General features: G+C 41.7%; 1 protein-coding gene across 1 annotated transcript in view; it reads left to right on the top strand.

The window, feature by feature from the left end:
- Positions 1-21,575, top strand: part of slc22a5 (solute carrier family 22 member 5) — a gene marked incomplete at both ends in the record, with an annotated part of 44,504 nt that extends 22,929 nt beyond the window's left edge. Inside the window, 4 exons of the mRNA XM_081391504.1 lie at positions 10,840-11,054; positions 15,366-15,548; positions 21,274-21,409; positions 21,494-21,575. Coding sequence (XP_081247630.1) covers positions 10,840-11,054; positions 15,366-15,548; positions 21,274-21,409; positions 21,494-21,575 — 616 coding nt within the window. The remainder of the gene's footprint in view (positions 1-10,839; positions 11,055-15,365; positions 15,549-21,273; positions 21,410-21,493) is intronic.
- Positions 21,576-22,013: the final 438 nt, after the last annotated feature.

Genomic DNA, 22,013 nt, shown 5'->3' with positions numbered 1-22,013 from the left:
GAGATTGTTTCGGCTTTACAGCAGAGTTAAGTTATTTCCATCTAAAGTTAGTTTTAATTGATTTGGTTCCGTCGCAATGATCATTTGTTATTAAATTAGGGGCCGCTAAGACGACACCATTCTCTCTACACAGACTTTAAACGCGAACCTGTGAGAAACGCTGATGGCGTTCACATGAGCATTTAGAATGGGTTCTATAGTTATGTGCGTTAGAATATACGCAGGTTTGGAATTCCCTACAAGCCAAGCCTAAACAAAATACTTGTCTTTCCTTATAAATTTTGATAAGGAATTTTATTTTATTTGAGGCTTTGGGGTAGACCGCGAGACGAATTTTCCCGACAACGCCTTATCTGTATAGAACGTAATAACCTAGAATACTGTCTAACACTTGATGGCTGCTCTGTTAAGTCTTCGTCGTCGGTTAGGAACCTGGGTGTGCTCTTTGATACCAATCTTTCATTTGAAAGTCACGTGTCTAGTATCTGTAAAACTGCATTTTTCCATCTTAAAAATATATCTAAATTACGCCATATGCTCTCATTGACAAATGCGGAACAATTAGTTCATGCGTTCATGACATCAAGGCTAGATTATTGTAATGCTCTACTGGGTGGTTGCCCTGCACGCTTAATAAACAAACTACAGCTGGTTCAAAACGCAGCAGCTCGAGTTCTTACCAGAACCAGGAAGTATGACCATATTAGCCCGGTTCTGTCAAAACTGCATTGGCTCCCTATTAAACATCGCATAAATTTTAAAATATTGCTGATTACTTACAAAGCACTGAATGGTTTAGCTCCGCAGTACTTGAGCGAGCTCTTAACGCATTATAGTCCGTCACGTCTATTACGATCTCAAAATTCCGGCCAGTTGATTATACCTAGAATATCAAAGTCGACTGCTGGCGGTAGATCCTTTTCCTATTTAGCACCAAAACTCTGGAACAGTCTTCCTACCATTGTCCGGGAAGCAGACACACTCTGTCAGTTCAAAGCCAGATTAAAGACACATCTCTTTGACCTAGCATTCACATAATACATTATAGACTTCTATAATTTAATGTTATGCTGCATAGATTAGGTCAGCCGGAACCGGGAACACTTCCCAAAAATCCTGATGTACTCGTTACATCATGAGAAGAATGGCATCTACGCTAATTTTAGTGTCTGTGTTTATCCCAAGGTTTTTCCTGCAGCCTGCCGGATCCAGGCCGTATCCAGATCTGACGAAGGACCTTCACCTGGACCGATGACAACGCAGTGCTGAAGTGCCAACTAGTCTCTCCCTATGGAGGATCCCACTACCACTCTACAGATAAGGCGTTGTCGGGAAAATTCGTCTCGCGGTCCTACCCCAAAGCAACAAATAAAATAAAATTCCTTATCAAAATTTATAAGGAAAGACAAGTATTTTGTTTAGGCTTGGCTTGTAGGGAATTCCAAACCTGCGTATATTCAAACGCACATAACTATAGAACCCATTCTAAATGCGCATGTGAACGCCATCAGCGTTTCTCACAGGTTCGCGTTTAAAGTCTGTGTAGAGAGAATGGTGTCGTCTTAGCGGCCCCTAATTTAATAACAAATGATCATTGCGACGGAACCAAATCAATTAAAACTAACTTTAGATGGAAATAACTTAACTCTGCTGTAAAGCCGAAAAAATCTCTGTTACCTTAAATTATACGCTTATCTCTGTAAAGCTGCTTTGAGACAATCTACATTGTTAAAAGCGCTATATAAATGAAGATGACTTGACTTGACTATAGTGGTAGTGGGATCCTCCATAGGGAGAGACTAGTTGGCACTTCAGCACTGCGTTGTCATCGGTCCAGGTGAAGGTCCTTCGTCAGATCTGGATACGGCCTGGATCCGGCAGGCTGCAGGAAAAACCTTGGGATAAACACAGACACTAAAATTAGCGTAGATGCCATTCTTCTCATGATGTAACGAGTACATCAGGATTTATGGGAAGTGTTCCCGGTTCCGGCTGACCTAATCTATGAAGCATAACATTAAATTATAGAAGTCTATAATGTATTATGTGAAAGCTAGGTCAAAGAGATGTGTCTTTAATCTGGCTTTGAACTGACAGAGTGTGTCTGCTTCCCGGACAATGGTAGGAAGACTGTTCCAGAGTGTTGGTGCTAAATAGGAGAAGGATCTCCCGCCAGCAGTGGATTTAGATATTCTAGGTATAATCAACTGGCCGGAATTTTGAGATCGTAATAGACGTGACGGACTATAATGCGTTAAGAGCTCGCTCAAGTACTGCGGAGCTAAACCATTCAGTGCTTTGTAAGTAATCAGCAATATTTTAAAATTTATGCGATGTTTAATAGGGAGCCAATGCAGTTTTGACAGAACTGGGCTAATATGGTCATACTTCCTGGTTCTGGTAAGAACTCGAGCTGCTGCGTTTTGAACCAGCTGTAGTTTGTTTATTAAGCGTGCAGGGCAACCACCCAGTAGAGCATTACAATAATCTAGCCTTGAGGTCATGATGGCATGAACTAATTGTTCCGCATTTGTCAATGAGAGCATATGGCGTAATTTAGATATATTTTTAAGATGGAAAAATGCAGTTTTACAGATACTAGACACGTGACTTTCAAATGAAAGATTGGTATCAAAGAGCACACCCAGGTTCCTAACCGACGACGAAGACTTAACAGAGCAGCCATCAAGTGTTAGACAGTATTCTAGGTTATTACGTGAGGAAGTTTTTTGTCCAATAATTAGAAACTCTGTTTTTCAGAATTTAGAAGTAGGAAATTACAAGTCATCCAATTTTTTATATCCGCTATGCATTCCGTTAATTTTGTGAATTGATAAGTTTCGTTAGGTTTTGAAGAAATATAGAGCTGAGTATCATCGGCATAACAGTGAAAGCTAATGCCATGTTTCCTAATGATATCTCCTAATGGTAGCATGTACAGAGTGAACAGCAGCGGTCCTAGTACTGAGCCTTGTGGTACGCCATACTGAACTTGTGATCGATGAGACATCTCATCATTTACTGCTACAAACTGATAACGGTCAGATAAGTATGATTTAAACCATGCTAGTGCATTTCCCGTAATGCCAACATAATGTTCTAATCTATTTAAAAGAACGTTGTGGTCGATGGTGTCAAATGCAGCACTAAGATCGAGTAACACTAATAGAGAGATACAACCACGATCGGATGATAAGAGCAAATCATTTGTGACTCTAACGAGAGCTGTTTCGGTACTATGGTACGGTCTAAATCCGGACTGGAAATCCTCGCAGATATCATTTCTTTCAAGAAAGGAACACAGTTGTGAGGATACTGCCTTTTCTAATATCTTTGACAGAAAGGGTAGATTCGAGATCGGCCTGTAATTGACTAATTCTGAAGGATCAAGTTGCGTTTTTTTAACAAGCGGTTTAATCAAAGCCAGCTTAAAGTTTTTTGGTACGTATCCTAGAGACAAAGACGAATTAATGATATTAAGAAGAGGATCTATGACCTCTGGAAGTATTTCTTTCAGTAGCTTAGTCGGTACAGAGTCTAACATACATGTTGTAGATTTAGATGATTTAATGAGTTTAGTAAATTCTTCCTCTCCTATAGCAACGAATGAATCAAATTTTTCTTCAGGGAGACTACAGTGCACTGCCTGATGCGATACTGTAGTAGACGGTTGCATAGTTATAATTTTGTCCCTGATATTATCAATCTTATAAGTGAAGAAGTTCATAAAGTCATTACTGCTGTGTTGCTTGGAAACTTCAGTGCTTGAAGCTTTATTTTTCGTTAGTTTAGCCACCGTTTCAAATAAATACCTAGGATTATGTTTATTTTCTTCTAATAGGGTTGAAAAATAAGCAGATCTAGCAGCTTTTAAAGCCTCTCTGTAAGTAATTGAGCTCTCTTTCCATGAAATGCGAAATACCTCTAGTTTTGTTTTCTTCCAGTTGCGCTCCATTTTTCTGGCTGCTCTCTTAAGGGCCCGAGTGTGCTCGTTGTACCACGGCGTTGGACTATTTTCTTTAATCTTCTTTAAGCGCAACGGAGCAACTGTGTCTAAAGTGCTGGAAAAGAGAGAGTTAAACGTTTCTGTTGTAATATCTAGTTCTTCTAAGCTATCTGAGATGCTGAGATGATGAAACTGATTAGGAAGATTATTAATAAAGCAATCTTTAGTAGCAGAAGTGATAGGTCTCACATATTTGAAACACGGAGTCGGCTTTGCAGCCTTGGCTAAATGCAAATTACACGAGACTAGATAATGATCTGAGATGTCATCGCTCTGCTGCAGAATTTCAACGGCATCCACATCTATTCCGTGTGATAATATTAGATCTAGAGTATGATTACGACGATGAGTAGGTCCTGACACGTGTTGTCTAACTCCAATTGAATTTACAATGTCTTTAAATGCCAATCCCAATGCATCTTTTTCATTATCGATGTGTATATTAAAATCACCAACAATTAGTACTTTATCTGCAGTCAATATTAATTCTGATAGAAAGTCCGCAAATTCTTTGATAAAGTCTGTATGGTGCCCTGGTGGCCTGTATACAGTAGCCAGCACAAATCTCAAACGTGATTTATCATTTACACTATATATTTTTACATTAAGCACCAATGCTTCAAAAGAATTATATTTAAAACTTGATTTCTTAGTGGTTTTGAAACTATTACTATAGATTACAGCAACACCACCCCCTTTGCGTTTCAGACGAGGCTCATGTTTATAACAGTAATCTTGCGGGGTTGATTCATTTAAAGTAATGTAATCGTTTGGTTTTAGCCAGGTTTCTGTCAAACACAGCACATCTAGGTTATTATCTGAAATCATATCGTTAACAACGAGTGCTTTTGAAGTAAGCGATCGAATATTCAGCACCCCAAGCTTTAGCATTTGTTCATCTGTATTATAGCTGTTTTTTATTTGTTGAACATCAATTAAATTTTTAACCTTAGTTGGGTTTAAACGTTTTTTGGATTTCCAAATTCGGGGAACAGACACAGTCTGTATATGATGATAGCTAGGTGAAAGAGGCTCTATGTAATGGGATTTATCTGACCTTGGTGACCATGTCAGCCAAGAGGCCAACTGATTGGATGAAATGTTGTCTTTGTCAGACAGACACAAAGGAACCCCTCCAATCACCACCTACCCATCATGTTTCTCAACATGATGGCTATAAAATGATTGCCACCAACACTCTTTCACAAGATGAACAAAATGCCAATGACCCTGGACCTGGAACGACTGGATGAAGGTGGTGGTATAGAAGCTACTTTGAGAAGGAACCAAGCGAAGTATCACTACAATTGTCGACTTCGGTTCAACAACACAAAGTTACTTCGTGCCCAGAAGCAACAATCCGATGCTCAATGTAGTGAGACAGATGAAGGCCAAACAAAGCATCGCAGAACCATGATGCAGAAAAGTCTAGATGATTAGGTTTGCTTTTTTTGTGATAACATATCTCCTGAATCTGACCTACGTCAGGTAATGACACTGCAACTGAATGACCGACTACATGAATGTGCACAAACACTGAATGATGCTAAATTATTGTCTCAACTAAGTGGTGCTGATGCCATTGCACAGGAGCTGAAATACCATCATTTGTGTCTCATTCATCTTTACAACAGAGAGAAACTCCACCTCAGAAGGCTTGAGAAAGAGTCACAGAGTGAAACGTTTCAACCAGCCATCTTTCTTATGGCTCTTTCTGAACTGGTCACCTATATTGTTGAAACCAGTCTTAATTCTGATGGTCCTTCCGCCTTCCCTCTCGCAGATACAGTGGGGAGAACAAGTATTTGATACACTGCTGATTTTGCAGGTTTTCCCACTTACAAAGCATGTAGAAGTCTGTAATTTTTATCATAGGTACTCTTCAACTGTGAGTGACGGAATCTAAAACAAAAATCCAGAAAATCACATTGTATGATTTTTAAGTAATTAATTTGCATTTTATTGCAAGACATAAGTATTTGATACATCAGAAAAGCAGAACTTAATATTTGGTACAGAAACCTTTGTTTGCAATTACAGAGATCATACGTTTCCTGTAGTTCTTGACCAGGTTTGCACACACTGCAGCAGGGGTTCTGGCCCACTCCTCCATACAGACCTTCTCCAGATCCTGCAGATGTCGGGGCTGTCGCTGGGCAATACGGACTTTCAGCTCCTCCAAAGATCTTCTATTGGGTTCAAGTCTGGAGACTGGCTAGGCCACTCCAGGACCTTGAGATGCTTCTTACGGAGCCACTCCTCAGTTGCCCTGGCTGTGTGTTTCGGGTCGTTGTCATGCTGGAAGACCCAGCCACGACCCATCTTCAATGCTCTTACTAAGGGAAGGAGGTTGTTGGCCAAGATCTCGCAATACATGGCCCCATCCATCCTCCCCTCAATACGGTGCAGTCGTCCTGTCCCCTTTGCAGAAGAGCATCCCTAAAGAATGATGTTTCCACCTCCATGCTTCATGGTTGGGATGGTGTTCTTGGGGTTGTACTCATCCTTCTCCTTCCTCCAAACACGGCGAGTGGAGTTTAGACCAAAAAGCTCTATTTTTGTCTCATCAGACCACATGACCTTCTCCCATTCCTCCTCTGGATCATCCAGATGGTCATTGGCAAACTTCAGACGGGCCTGGACATGCTTCGGCTTGAGCAGGGGGACCTTGCGTGCACTGCAGGATTTTAATCCATGACGGCGTAGTGTGTTACTACTAATGGTTTTCTTTGAGACTGTCGTCCCTGCTCTCTTCAGGTCATTGACCAGGTTCTGCCGTGTAGTTCTGGGCTGATCCCTCACCTTCCTCATGATCATTCATGCCCCACGAGGTGTGATTTTGCATGATGCCCCAGATGGACGGAGATTGACCGTCATCTTGAACTTCTTCCATTTTCTAATAATTGCGCCAACAGTTGTTGCCTTCTCACCAAGCTGCTTGCCTATTGTCCTGTAGCCCATCCCAGCCTTGAGCAGGTCTACAATTTTATCCCTGATGTCCTTACAAAGCTCTCTGGTCTTGGCCATTGTGGAGAGGTTAGAGTCTGTTTGATTGAGTGTGTGTACAGGTATACAGGTAACGAGTTCAAACAGGTGCCGTTAATACAGGTAATGAGTGGAGAACCGGAGGGCTTCTTAAAGAAAAACTAACAGGTCTGTGAGAGTCGGAATTCTTACTGGTTGGTAGGTGATCAAATACTTATGTCATGCAATAAAATGCAAATTAATTATTTAAAAATCATACAATGTGATTTTCTGGATTTCCGTCTCTCACAGTTGAAGTGTACCTATGATAAAAATTACAGACCTCTACATGCTTTGTAAGTAGGAAAACCTTCAAAATCAGCAGTGTATCCAATACTTGTTCTCCCCACTGTATGTGCAACCTGTACCAGTAGCGTATCCTTTTTTCTAACAGTGGCCCTTCCTCTCTGTGGACTACACCTTGCCGTGGTGGAGAGGCTTGTGTATGAACTCCACTGAACCTGAGAGCTATGCCGGCGGGGATTTTATATCCCTGGCAAGTTTAACTAAGCTGGACAGGTCAAAGAAGAGGAGGCAGACAAAGCAGACATTATAACTATTTGACAGAAATGGTGGCCATCTTGAAAATGGTGGCCATCCTGAATTTTTGAGTGGCACATACCTCTTTCCAAAAGAGTGTTCCTTGAAGAGTATTTCTGCCTAATTGTATGCTTGCATCACCATTTTAACAATTTAAATAATTAAGGCGAGACACTACGGGTGAATAGGGTAAAAATAAAAAAAACTAGCAGATATCACCATGAAACTTTCCCAGTTGATTACCTACATTAAAGGAGAACTCCGGTCAATTTTAACATAACACGAGTGGATCTGACTGCAGTAGATGTAAAACATATGTATAAAAATTATGTTATTTAAGCCAGCGCAAATACCTGTTTACATCCTGTTTTTCGGTTGAAGTCCAAAGTAGTCGATTGCCGAGTTCACGCGCGTGATAAACCTAACATCATTTTTATACATATGTTTTACATCTACTGCAGTCAGATCCACTCGTGTTCACTCAGAAGGAATCACTCACATTTTCTGTGCACTTGTAATGACACATCAAGGATGTTAAGAGGCTAAAAGCAGGTTTAGTACTTGCCTCATTGAAGTCAACAGGGTGCAAATTTTAAAAATAGAATAACTCGGTGTAGGCAACACCGATTTTTGTAGTTGTTCTCTGTATTGACAGCACTCCAAATGTACAATAAAATGAGCTCAATGTTAAAATCGACCGGAGTTCTCCTTTAAGATGAGAAAAAAAATTATTAAAAGTTTTCTGTAATTTAATGTTTAAATTAGCAAATTAGGCAATATCTAATTAAATATGCGCTAATTTGTATATATTTAAAAAAATGAAATCTGAGTATTGGATAAAGCCAGATTAAAAATTATTTTTTCATTGTGTTCACATATTAGATGGGGAAAAAATACAGAGGCATTTATGGATATCTACTTTTGTTATCCTGTAAATCATAATATACTGTCAATAGCCTTAAAAAATGATTTTCGCCATGTTTTTTGGAATAAAATGTTATATAAATCAGGCTAGGAATAATATATTTACAGATCCCTCTGTAAATGTCTTCATAATATAACTAGGTACAAGACTGGAAAGATTGGTGTATATAGGTGCTACTGAAGTGGAGATTTCAGACTTGGAGTATGAGAGAAAGGTCATTTTGAGAAAACGGGCTTTAAAGATTTATCATCAGCCAATGAGATCGCGCATTCAGCCCTTTTACTTTCGCGATTGGTTGCTGATAAAAAGGAAATGACCATATTTGGATCCGACAGCATTTTACAGTGAAGAGAGAGCTTTCCAGCGGTGCCTGTGAAGACAGAGAGCAGACAGAGATCGCGGATCGGCGGGAGGATTTACAACGACAACTTTTTTGAATTTACGCGAAATCTACAGACGCAAACAGACAAAGTGTAGTAAAATAAAGATCGAAATGTGTTTTTTGGACTTTTTTTCACCACAGTCTGAAAGAAGACATGTTATTAAAGACAAATATCCAAAAATCTCAAAATTGACCAGTAAAAAAAAAAACAATGTTTTTGCCTGCCATGTCTCACCTTAATATTCGACAGGAACAGTGGCCATCTTTAAAAATGGCGGCCATCTTGAATTTTTGAGGGACAAGCATCTTTTTCTATTAACATGTCCTTTAGAGAGTATATTTGTATCAAATTTTATGCTTGGATCACTGTTTGAATAATTTATATAATAAGCATTGAATAGCAATATTGAATTTTTGAGTGGCCAACGCCTTTTTCCAAAATAGTGGCCCTTAGAGAGTATCTGTGCCAAATTTCATGCTTCTATACCAAAGTGAACGATTTTTTTACTAATCTGCTGCACTATATATTTCAGCTGGACGTTTGTCAGATGTATTTTAAACGTCACTACTTGTTTCAGAGCGTTCAGAGAACATTCAAAAGTGTTTCCACTGGTCCTGTTCACACCTGGTATTAAGATGTGTTTTGGTGGATCGGATCACAAGTAGACGAGGGAGACACATTCAAATGTATTTATTTTGATCCGTCTCTTTTGTCCACTTTAAACCACTTCTGTCCTGATTTCTTCAAGGGGAGGGTCTATGGGGTCTATGGGTAAATGTGTGGGTGTTTTCAGATCTTTAGATCTAATGGACGAAATAAGCTTGTGTAATTTACAAAGAAATATGAAAGGAGACGACGGAAAAACACACGAGAGCATCAGCTTTAGTTTCTGCTCTGACAGCCTCAAGACCAGCCGAACGCTGTGAGTGTGTGTTAGAAATCAGGGACGCTGAGAGAACATTGAGTTTTTTTCATATTTAAACCAATCCCGCTCTTCCCATAATGTTTAAGCGTTAGGTCAGTAGACGGAGAGCAGGGTGTCTTTGAGTGGCTGTTTGAACACATTCGATAAGTGTTTACACTACGAAAGCAATCCGGTCGAATGTGTTTCAGCTAACCCAGTTTCACGAGTTCACACTTACAAATAAGTCAGATAGAATAAATGCGTATTTGGCGTGCTGTCCGAGGAGAGGGCGGGCTCGGTATTCGGCCCGAACCCAGAGTACTCCCCCCGTATTCCTGGCTGTGAAAGAACAAGCCAAGAGTGAGGAGTCGGGGTGGTGGAGGGATGCTGAAACTGTCAAGGAAGTTAGGTGAGTTGACAGAGTGAATATATATATGCTTCCTCTCATGCTGATAGGGTAGACATGGTAATTGTTTGATGAGTTGATTGATTGATTGCTTGCTTGATTATTTGAACGTGCTCCTCCCGAACTTTGTTAATAAAACATCATAAGTGGTGGACGAGCTCAAAATGTTTTAGACCCCGTTTACACCTGTATTTAGTGTCGTCCACCTGTGATCCGATCGCCCAAAACACATCTTAACACCAGCTGTGAACCGGGCCATAATGTGTGCAGAATGATTAAATGGGATGTTTTCTTAAAGGGATCGTTCACCCAAAAAAGTCGTTTCTCTCATCATTTGCTCAGCCTCATAAATTTCTTTCTTAAGATAAAGACATACAAAGATTTTTTAGGAAATTATTAGTCTTTGTTTGTGTTTGTCTGAGGAAAGAAAGAGAGTGAGGGTGAGCCAATAATAATAATGTCATTTCTGGGTGAATGATCCCTTTAACTTTCCCTTTTATTTTTAAGAAATAACTATGAAAAAAAATAAAGCATTTATAACATTGGATGTTTCTATCTATCAGAGAACATTCAGAAATAATGGTTTACATTCATACACAACATACACGGTAAACATTCTCAGAACATATTTTTGTTGTCCTTTTCTGATAGGATGGCCATCAACATTGGATATTTCGGCTTGTCCTTGAACACGGCTAACCTCAGCGGTGACCCGTTCCTCAACTGCTTCCTGTCTGCGGTGACGGAGGTGCCGGCGTATATCGTGTCCACGTTCCTCCTGAAGAGCTGTCCTCGCAGACCCGTGCTCTCCGCTTTCCTCATTATAGGAGGAGGATTCCTGCTCCTGCTCCAGACGATCCCCGACAGTAAGAGCTCACAACACACACACACACACACACACACACACACACACACACACAACACAACACAGCAGACCCGTGCTCTCCGCTTTCCTCATTATAGGAGGAGGATTCCTGCTCCTGCTCCAGACGATCCCCGACAGTAAGAGCTCACAACACACACACACACACACACACACAACACAACACAACACAACACAACACAACACAGCAGACCCGTGCTCTCCGCTTTCCTCATTATAGGAGGAGGATTCCTGCTCCTGCTCCAGACGATCACCGACAGTAAGAGCTCACAACACACACACACACACACACACACACAACTCAACACAGCAGACCCGTGCTCCCCGCTTTCCTCATTATAGGAGGAGGATTCCTGCTCCTGCTCCAGACGATCCCCGACAGTAAGAGCTCACAACACACACACACACACACACACACACAACTCAACACAGCAGACCCGTGCTCCCCGCTTTCCTCATTATAGGAGGAGGATTCCTGCTCCTGCTCCAGACGATCACCGACAGTAAGAGCTCACAACACACACACACTAGTGATGCGCGGGTCGGCTTTTTTTCCAACCCGCGGGTCCCGCTTTTATGAAATTATTTGGCCCGCCCCGCACCACTGTATCTATTTTTATAACCCGCCCCGCCCCGCCCCGCACCCGCGAACATTAAATAGACATATTAGGCATTGTAATGTAAATGAAAACAGCCTTTATTTCAGCCTGAAAGTGCTTGGAAACATTGCCAACTGGCAATAACAGACGTTTCTGAATATGAACCATAAATCAGGTCATATTAATAAGATAATGATTTAAACATTTTCAATATTTACAAAGCAGCGTTTGTATTCATCTAATTCATCATTCACCTTTTTTTCTTTAATTATGTAAAATCCCGACCTCAATTTCTCCCGCACCTCATCTTCCATCTTCACTTTTATTTCTCCGTCTTTGTTGTGGCTGGCGGCGGGAGCTGCTTTGCGCGAGCTGTGTCACGTGACGCCAAAGGTTTGGGGAAATCACGCAAGTTGCATTGCTACGGCCTTATCAAAGAACCTACTAAAATATGATTTGATTGATATTCCCAAATATTTAATATAGGCTGGACATTGCATGCAACATATATGGATTTTTATTTTATTTTGTTTTTAATGACCCACCCCAACCCGCCCCGCAAATAAAGTGACAATTTCTTTACCCGCCCCAACCCGAACCGCGGGCTACCCGCGGGGCCCGCGGGTTATGAGACGACCCGCGCATCACTAACACACACACAACACAACTCAACACAACACAACTCAACTCAACACAGCAGACCCGTGCTCTCCGCTTTCCTCATTATAGGAGAAGGATTCCTGCTCCTGCTCCAGATGATCCCCGACAGTAAGAGCTCACAACACACACACACACACACACACACACACACACACACACACACACACACACACACACACACAACACAGCAGACCCGTGCTCTCCGCTTTCCTCATTATAGGAGGAGGATTCCTGCTCCTGCTCCAGACGATCCCCGACAGTAAGAGCTCACAACACACACACACACACACACACACACACACACACACACACACACACACACACAACACAACACAGCAGACCCGTGCTCTCCGCTTTCCTCATTATAGGAGGAGGATTCCTGCTCCTGCTCCAGACGATCCCCGACAGTAAGAGCTCACAACACACACACACACACACACACACACACACACACACACACACACACACACACAACACAGCAGACCCGTGCTCTCCGCTTTCCTCATTATAGGAGGAGGATTCCTGCTCCTGCTCCAGACGATCCCCGACAGTAAGAGCTCACAACACACACACACACACACACACACACACACACACACACACAACACAGCAGACCCGTGCTCTCCGCTTTCCTCATTATAGGAGGAGGATTCCTGCTCCTGCTCCAGACGATCCCCGACAGTAAGAGCTCACAACACACACACACACACACACACACACACACACACACACACACACACACACACACACACACACAACACAGCAGACCCGTGCTCTCCGCTTTCCTCATTATAGGAGAAGGATTCCTGCTCCTGCTCCAGATGATCCCCGACAGTAAGAGCTCACAACACACACACACAACACAACACAGCTCAACACAACACAACACAACACAACACAACTCAACACAACTCAACACCACACAACACAGCAGACCCGTGCTCTCCGCTTTCCTCATTATAGGAGGAGGATTCCTGCTCCTGCTCCAGATGATCCCCGACAGTAAGAGCTCACAACACACACACACAACACAACACAGCTCAACACAACACAACACAACACAACACAACTCAACACAACTCAACACCACACAACACAGCAGACCCGTGCTCTCCGCTTTCCTCATTATAGGAGGAGGATTCCTGCTCCTGCTCCAGACGATCCCCGACAGTAAGAGCTCACAACACACACACACACACACACACACACACACACACACACACACACACACAACACAGCAGACCCGTGCTCTCCGCTTTCCTCATTATAGGAGGAGGATTCCTGCTCCTGCTCCAGACGATCCCCGACAGTAAGAGCTCACAACACACACACACACACACACACACAACACAACACAACTCAACACAACTCAACACAGCAGACCCGTGCTCTCCGCTTTCCTCATTTCACTAGTTCACACTTACAAATAAGTCAGATAGAATAAATGCGTATTTGGCGTGCTGTCCGAGGAGAGGGCGGGCTCGGTATTTGGCCCGAACCCAGAGTACTCCCCCCGTATTCCTGGCTGTGAAAGATTAAGCCAAGAGTGAGGAGTCGGGGTGGTGGAGGGATGCTGGAAAACTGTCAAGGAATATTAGGTGAGTTGACAGAGTGGATATATATATACTTCTTGTCATGCTGATTAGGGTAGACATAATTGTTTGATGACGAGTAGATTGGATTGATTATTTGAACGTGCTCCTCCCGAACTTTGTTTATAAAATATCATTATAGGAGAAGGATTCCTGCTCCTGCTCCAGATGATCCCCGACAGTAAGAGCTCACAACACAACACACACACACAACACAACACAACTCAACACAACACAACACACACAACTCAACACAACTCAACACACACAACACAACACAACACAGCTCAAATAAAGCCAGACCTAAGTTTCAGGCTTTGAAAATTATCCTAAAATTTAGATTCGTGCAGAGATCCTATACAGTATAAAAAAGTAAGACTCTCGTCCATGCAACTTGACCTTACAGAGAGGGATAGTGTTGAAAACTTGGTGGAACTATAAGAGTAATTTACTCAAATGAGGAATATCACAAGGCCTTAAAGCCGTAAAAGAGCAGTAAGCAAGAGTAGAGAAGGAGAATCTGAAGAACTGAGTGCAAGTTTAGTGCACCTCGAAGAAAAAGCATTAGCAATCGGTTTATTGACTCAATCCTATGAATGCATGTGAGTTTACTACGGGTCGAGGATTAGCTTACGCTCTATGCAAGTAAAACTGGACTTGGACATTTCAAGGAAAAGAGGTTAATCCTATTAGTCACATATTTATCAGGAAAGCTTGACTGGACATTTGAAGAAACATCCATGTGTTTTTGCAGATTCAGAGCTTATATAGGAACACAAGTCTTGGGAGGATGCATAAAGAGTGATCAAACTTTACATAGAGTCTGAATGGGTCTGTTCAACAAACGGCTGGTAGAGACAACACAAGTTTCCTCCCGGGTTAGTGACATCACAAACCCTAATATTTACATAAACCCCGCCCCTGGAACACGATTTATAGGATATCATGACAGAATATGCTAATCAATGACTAGAAGATATTTAACTACACATCGGCTACGTAAATTCACCAATAACCATTCAGAAATGTCCTGTTGCTTCTACATGTTGTCACTTCTTGAGTCTCTCCATCATTGTCTGACTTCAGTTTGAACATAAAAGGCTAAAAGTTTTTGAAATGTTCAGTGCGTACACATAGACACACACACACACACACACACACACACACACACACACACACACACACACACACACACACACCAGCTCTTGAAGCTCCGCCCTCTGTGCCGGGAGCAGCAGCTCATTTGCATTTAAAGGGACACACACAAAAACGGCACATATTTGCTCACCCTCAAAAAGTGACAATTTTAACATGCTGTATAAAAATATCTGTGGGGTATTTTGAGCTAAAACTTCACACACACGCTCTGGGGACATCAGAGACTAATTTTACATCTTGTGAAAAGGCATTATAAGATCAGCGTAACAACGAGCTCTTCCGCAGATCTTCACTCTCTGGCTCTGGCTCTAGAGATGGCTGGGAAGTTCGGCTTCACCATGTCCTTCACGGTGGTGTACATCTACACAGCGGAGCTCTATCCCACCGTCCTGAGGAACCTGGGACTCGGCATGTGCTCCTCAGCCGCTCGCATCGGCAGCATCACCGCGCCATACGTCATATTCCTGGGTAAGTAATGTTCGTATCAGTTTTCCAAAAGTTGATGAATTATTTAAGTTGCTCGATGTTTGTATAAAGAAATGTTCAGCTTTAGCTTTTCTGACTGCAACCGTACATGCATTGCGTATTTGCCTGAAATTAAGCTAATCTAAATTTAGTTCTCTTTCTAACATTCGTTCGGTATCTCACTATGGGAACGCCTCTGGGCGTGACCGATCGCGGAAGCACCAATTACACCACGTCTGCCAACCGTGGCAGACCAATCGCTGCAGCGATTATGGAGTCCTGCCTCCCTGTATATAAACCGCAGCTACCTGCCGTTTCGTCATTCTCGCTCTCTTCCCCGTGGAAGATTTCGGAAGCTGTCCTCAGCAGACTTTGGAATTATTGCTTAACAGTTTTCTCGACGGAGCCGAGAGGTAACGTCCCTAACGCAATCAATTTTTAAGTTGTTGAGTGACTTCGTCACTTAAGAGTAAGATAACTAACGTGTCAAGACGAGTTTTCCTGCTCTTAAGTTTTTCCTTTTTAATTTCCAAGTCTTTTTTTCGGTGCGCTCACCAAGCTCCAAAAGAGATAAGGAAAAGAGCTCTTTAATCGCAGCACAGCTCCGTACTAGTTGTCACGTTGTGGTGTAACTTACCGTACGAAGAGAGTGCAAGCTCTATCATGGCTACCGCGATAGAACCGGAGAGCCCCGGAGGAAAGGGTCGTCCTCCGCACCCGTGTGCTTGTGGAATGTGGATTTCTGCTAGAGATGCACACAGCCTCTGCATCTCTTGTCTGGGCACTAAACACGCTCAGGCAGCGCTGTGCCCAGCGCTACATTCTCAAATAAGATCCGTGAAAGGAGACTTCGCGTGGCAGTCGCGGGAAAATCGGACCCATGCCTCTCTGCTCAACCCAGAGAAGAGCGCTGGAAAAACAAGTTCTTTGTGACATGCAAGATTTATTTTATTAAAATTTAAATGGAAAAGAAAAGGCATGAGAGTCGGCTGTTTTTGTCAATTTACAGTTAAATATTTGACCACTTGCTTGAGCAACTTAATATAAGTAATGCATGGAATAATAGCCCTACGTTGTTTAAATTGTGTTTAAAGTCCCTGTGAACCGGAAGTTGCAAACGACTTTTCTCCAGTGTTATGACGTATTTCCCAGTGAAAAGGAATATTGAACAGAAGGCAGGGTTTTACTCTAGCGCTCCTCCTCTCCATCTCTGCTCATAGCAGACTAACGGTTTGAGGGGAGTGGTTACGCGTTGCCCAAACCAATTCCTCAAACCTACGTCATCAGAGAAGGTCCTCCAATGCAGAGGGGAGGGGCATTTTCAGATTTTGATTAAAGATTACCATGGTAAAAAATTTTTTTTTTAAATATTTTCTTGCACGGATTAATTGTTCACCACAAGACTAGTAATATGCACTAACAAAGTAAATAGGGTCAATTTTGATTTCATGGGGACTTTAAACGTGCATGCGTCCATTAAAGAGTGTAGGTTATATGTGTAAAGAGAATCGCAATGCTGAAAAAACATTTTATTAAATAAAAGTTGCAGCCTAACTTCTGGATTTTAAATAAAAATAGTAAGTGTTTGTGGTACAGCCGTGAATCAGTTATTCACTGCAAACGCATCATATATGAAGCACTATAGCGCGTGCTGCTCCTGCACCGCACACACACACACACACACACACACACACACTGCACACGGAGTATGTAGGAAACGGCCGTAAGATCCACCTACAGTTCTTAGAAACTTAGATGTGTCACACACATAGTATCTCTTTATTTCGTACAACAGCAGCACTCATCTTGTTTGTTTACAGCGGATGCCGATGAAGCGGCCGTAAACCGGAAACTGATATGCCGACAACTGACAATAACGGAAGTTCGCCGCGACGCTTGTGCACATCGTTGGCCCTGTCCCAAATGGCGCACTTCATGCGGACTTTCGGTCTCGTGGACTTGAATTGCGCGTGCTCGCTGAGTCTACGCGTCCGTAGGCTGTCCCATTCAGCATTTTACCGCTCTGAAGTGTGCTCAGCAGCGCCCCCTTTGTACCCTTGAAGCGGTCTTCCGCGAAGCCCGCATAGATGCAGGCTTCACGCACTTTAACTACCCAGGAATCCTTGCGAAAGGCCAATCAGACAACAGATGGGAGGAGATTTTACTCACGGATAATTGTTGACATGGCTGAGAAGAAAATATTACGGTTTTTATGACCTAAATGCACATTTTACCAGTTGTTAACTACAGTTTATACAAACATTATGGTCATTGACCAGTGGTTGATGTCTCAAACATAATAATAGTGCGTCTAATAATACGATCGCATTATGATTCATTAAATAAATAGATCCGAATGTCAGGGCTTTACTGAGTCATATGTAAACTTAGTATTCAATTTTGAAACCTGTAAATTGAAAAAAATATATGTTTAAATTATGTTTTAAAATTGTAAGTTCAAATGGAACATTATGTAGCCTATTATTACAACTGTATACATCATTTAAATAAGCATGATGTATCTATTTTTTAATGCCCAGGTGATATGCACAACATCAAAATATAGAACTGTAAAATTAGGATGTGTAGTTGACATGCAGATAAGACGTCGGAGCGCAAAAATGTGATTTCTCCTGTCCAACAACAACCAGACTGTTATTTCCGGCGTGCCGATCGAGTCTGTCCCAAAAATACCTCTCAATGCGCCCTCGTGGACTCGCGCCAAGGGCCCTATAGGTCTGCACTACATGACGTCACCAAAGTGTGGACTCTGAGGAAGTCCACAAGTCCGGAGTGTGCCATTTGGGACAGGGCCTTAGATATCATATAAAGGCTAGATGGCTCGTCCGCGCTGCTGGCCAATGGAGCTCGACATCCGCACACGGCGGCCATCTTACGACAGGGTGCTCGCTCACTCATAACATGGTGCATGTACTTTTAAATAACCATAACTTGCTCAATTTTCTACCGATTTTCAAACGGTTTGGTTTGTTATAAACGTCAGAGATGTAGCTATTATACTGCATACATATGAATAATTATGTTCAAAATGTTTAAGCATTCAGAATTATAGCCACGTTAATAACGTTTGTAAGAAACCAAACCGTTTGTAAATCCGTCCAGATTTCAGCGAGATAAGAGGATTTGTGTGCGTGCTGCTCACTCACCTTAATTCACAGAGCCCTGTGGTAAGATGGCCGCCGGTGATGCCGGAAGTGACTCCGCCTTAAGACATCTAGCCTTTATATGATATCTATGGTGCACATAGCCTATTGAGCTAAGCCCCACCGACGTGATTTGATTGACATCTGGTTTTGGCATAGACCCCGCCCTCGGTGATCTGTGTACACCATCCTCCATTGTTTCAACGACAGCCGGTAATGTCTCCTAAGAAGTGTAGGTGTTCTGTTGTGGGATGTAAGAATGGACATACTAGTCTTCACTGACATTTTATTTATGAAGAAAAGGCACCACTTAAACTTCCTAAATACGAGATTCATTTTCTGACTGACTATTTAGTGAACGAGGGTCAAAGTTAATCCTCAAGTGTGGATCGTTGCCTACAGTTCGCGATCCAACGTCACCTCCAGAAGAAGTTAGTGTATTTTATGATTTTTGAGCAAATAGTCATTTCAGTCGATGTCAGCCAGTTCAACAACAAATGCGTCTAAAGCTATTTATTGTCGTCGTCATAGGATGTCTCAACAAACAACGTCAGACAGTTTTATGTCACGTAGGCATTTTTTTTTTTTTGCAGCATTTACAAATGTAAATAAATTAAGGTCTGCTCTATCTCCATAGACAGTATATAAACGTCTATCTCCCTCCCCTTAAGAAATAAATAAATAAATCGTTTGTACTTAGCAAACGTTATCACAGTAGTGTGTGTTTGTGTGTGTGTGTGTGTAGTTTCAAAAAATTGCGCGAACGTTATCACAGTTCGTTTGTGTGTGTGTGTGTGTGTGTGTGTGTGTGTGTGTGTGTGTGTGTGTGTGTGTGTGTGTGTTGCACATCCATAATGGCAAAGGGGACGCGATTAAAACTTTGTAAGTACATAAATGTATCAAATAACCATTCCGAGACGTTTAGTCCATTCTCATCCGTGTTTATTCTGTGCCGGACTCTCTGTCTTCATCATCTGGGTCCAGCAGCAGGGCGGGGATATGCAGCTCATTTACATTTAAAGTGGTAGACGCCAAAACAGCTCTTTTTAAAATAGGCCCCAAAAATGACATTTTCAAATGGTTATAATAAATAAACTGTGGGGTATTTTGTGCTGAAACTTCACAAATGCATTCTGGGGACACCCAAGACCAATATTACATCTTCTAAAAAGGGGCATAATAGGTGCCCTTTAAGTGACCAAGAACTACTAATTCTTTATAATGTAAATCTGAAAGGATCTGTAATAAAGAAGGGAGAGCAGCACTATCAGCAGATGCGTCCTAAAGCAGCCGGAGACTTGTGCTGAGAGATTTTCAACATCAAGAAAACTCTAAATGAGTTTACACACGGATTACAATACATACAATAAAGCAATATTTTAACATGAATCCTACTTTTTTTTATAAATATTGCTACGCCCCCACCCCTTTTGAGTCTGTCAGTCATATATAGCCATTATAGCCATTAATACAGATATCCTTGTCCAAAACAGATTTGTTCAGCCAAGCTTCACGAACCAGATGCGGAACATATCCATTTTAAGCTCGAACATCTAAATGTATAAAACCAAGTCCAGCTTGATTTCAAATCTGCAGGTGCTTCAGAACTGGAGGCAGAGACTGGGCCTGGGTTAGGGTTAACGTTTCCTGAGATCATAAGTAATCAAATAATCAAACACCTCTGCCTAAATGATTTAATATTATAGTTTTTGGAATTTATCTTATCACTTATTGCATTTCCTCTCCTATACTTAACACTGGATATTCATATTCTTTCCTCCACTTCCATCTTTTTAATCATTCTCCACTTCCTCATCTGGAGTAATTTCACCAATTTCATTACAAAATGGCTCTCAATGACTCGCCAGTCACCAATACTCTCTTTATTTACATTCTGCTTGAGTTTTCTTATATATCATATGTTCCCAATTATGTGTTTTTGTCAGTATTTAAAATGCTTTCCTTTTCTTACTGATTGCTTCTCATTCCACCATGGAACTATTTTCTCCACCCTCTTTCCTTTCCTTTAGGAAGACGTTCTTTTGCAGCATTCTGTATCACTGAAACTAGTTCTTTATTTATCGTTTCAATATCTTTCCCTTCATTAATCTTGATCATTTTCATTCCATTCTCACTCATTATTTTGTATTTTTCCCAATTAGCTTTCTCAAACTTTCATTTTCCTATATTTCCTCGTTTTTCCCTCCTTCCCATCTCATTATTTTCCTTATTATAGGGAAATAAATACTTCCCAATTTATTATTCCTCCTGATGGATTTGAAACAATTGTTAGATCTATCGCTTCACGTCTACTCTTGTGAAGTTTCCATCATTTAAGCACACAAGTCTCGGGAGGATTCATAAAAAGTGATCAAACTTGAATCAAAGTCTGAATGGGTCCGTTTACCACTTCTGAAATATTTCTGAAAGAACATCAGCATTTTCCTCATATTCCTGGGTAAATCCAGAGCTGATGTCAGGAACAGCTTTAAGAGAGTAGCTTCAGTGGGGAAACTGCAGCAGACTGTAGAGATGACGTTGAGTTCTCCTCTCGGCTCATGAAGGCACGTTCAGCAAGTATCTGCCCTACCTCCTGATGGGAAGCCTGACCATCGCCTCCTCCGTGACTAACCTGTTCCTGCCCGAGACCTTCCAGAAAGTGCTGCCCGAGACCCTGGAGCAGATGCAGAGATGCAGAAGGTACGTCTTGACCCATCCCTCACACATCAATACACACGTTTCTCATCTTTCACTCCTCATTAAATATGAGCTGTCTGTGATCAGTTTCACGATTAGAGATAAACACAGCTTGGAGGACGGCAGAGGAACGGTCATCATGAACCAACACAAGCAAACCCAGGAGTGAGAATGACTCAGAAGATCCTACAGTCGCCCTCGTCTTCTCGAAGGAACTCAATGGCTTCACATTATTTATGTGATTAAAATATTAATTTTTACATTGTATGAGTTTATTTTGTATTGTACTAACACTGTATTTGTTTCTTTTTCTCTCAGTGGTCTTAGCACTGGAATTTTTGTCTTTAAAAAAAGAAGAAGACAATAACGGTTGTTTTGATAGTGAAATCACATCAAGATCGAGCTCAGAAAAGGTAGTGGATGTACATGTATATTGAAAGTGGATGTGTGAAATGCATCAATAAAAGCAGCATTACACGGATAGTTCCAGGCCTTGACAGTGACTGGCCGAGTTTGTAAAATACGAGTTTGTAAAACACACAGCTGTCTGTCGTCTCGTGGCATCAGTATTACACAGAGAGCCTAACAACACTCACTTCATGTTCTG

The sequence above is a fragment of the Scardinius erythrophthalmus genome, assembly GCF_964197995.2.
Source record: "Scardinius erythrophthalmus genome assembly, chromosome: 17".
In the NCBI taxonomy this organism is placed as follows: Eukaryota; Metazoa; Chordata; class Actinopteri; order Cypriniformes; family Leuciscidae; genus Scardinius; species Scardinius erythrophthalmus.
The sequence above is the reverse complement of the archived record's forward strand: the minus strand, read 5'-3'. Positions and strand labels throughout refer to the sequence as shown.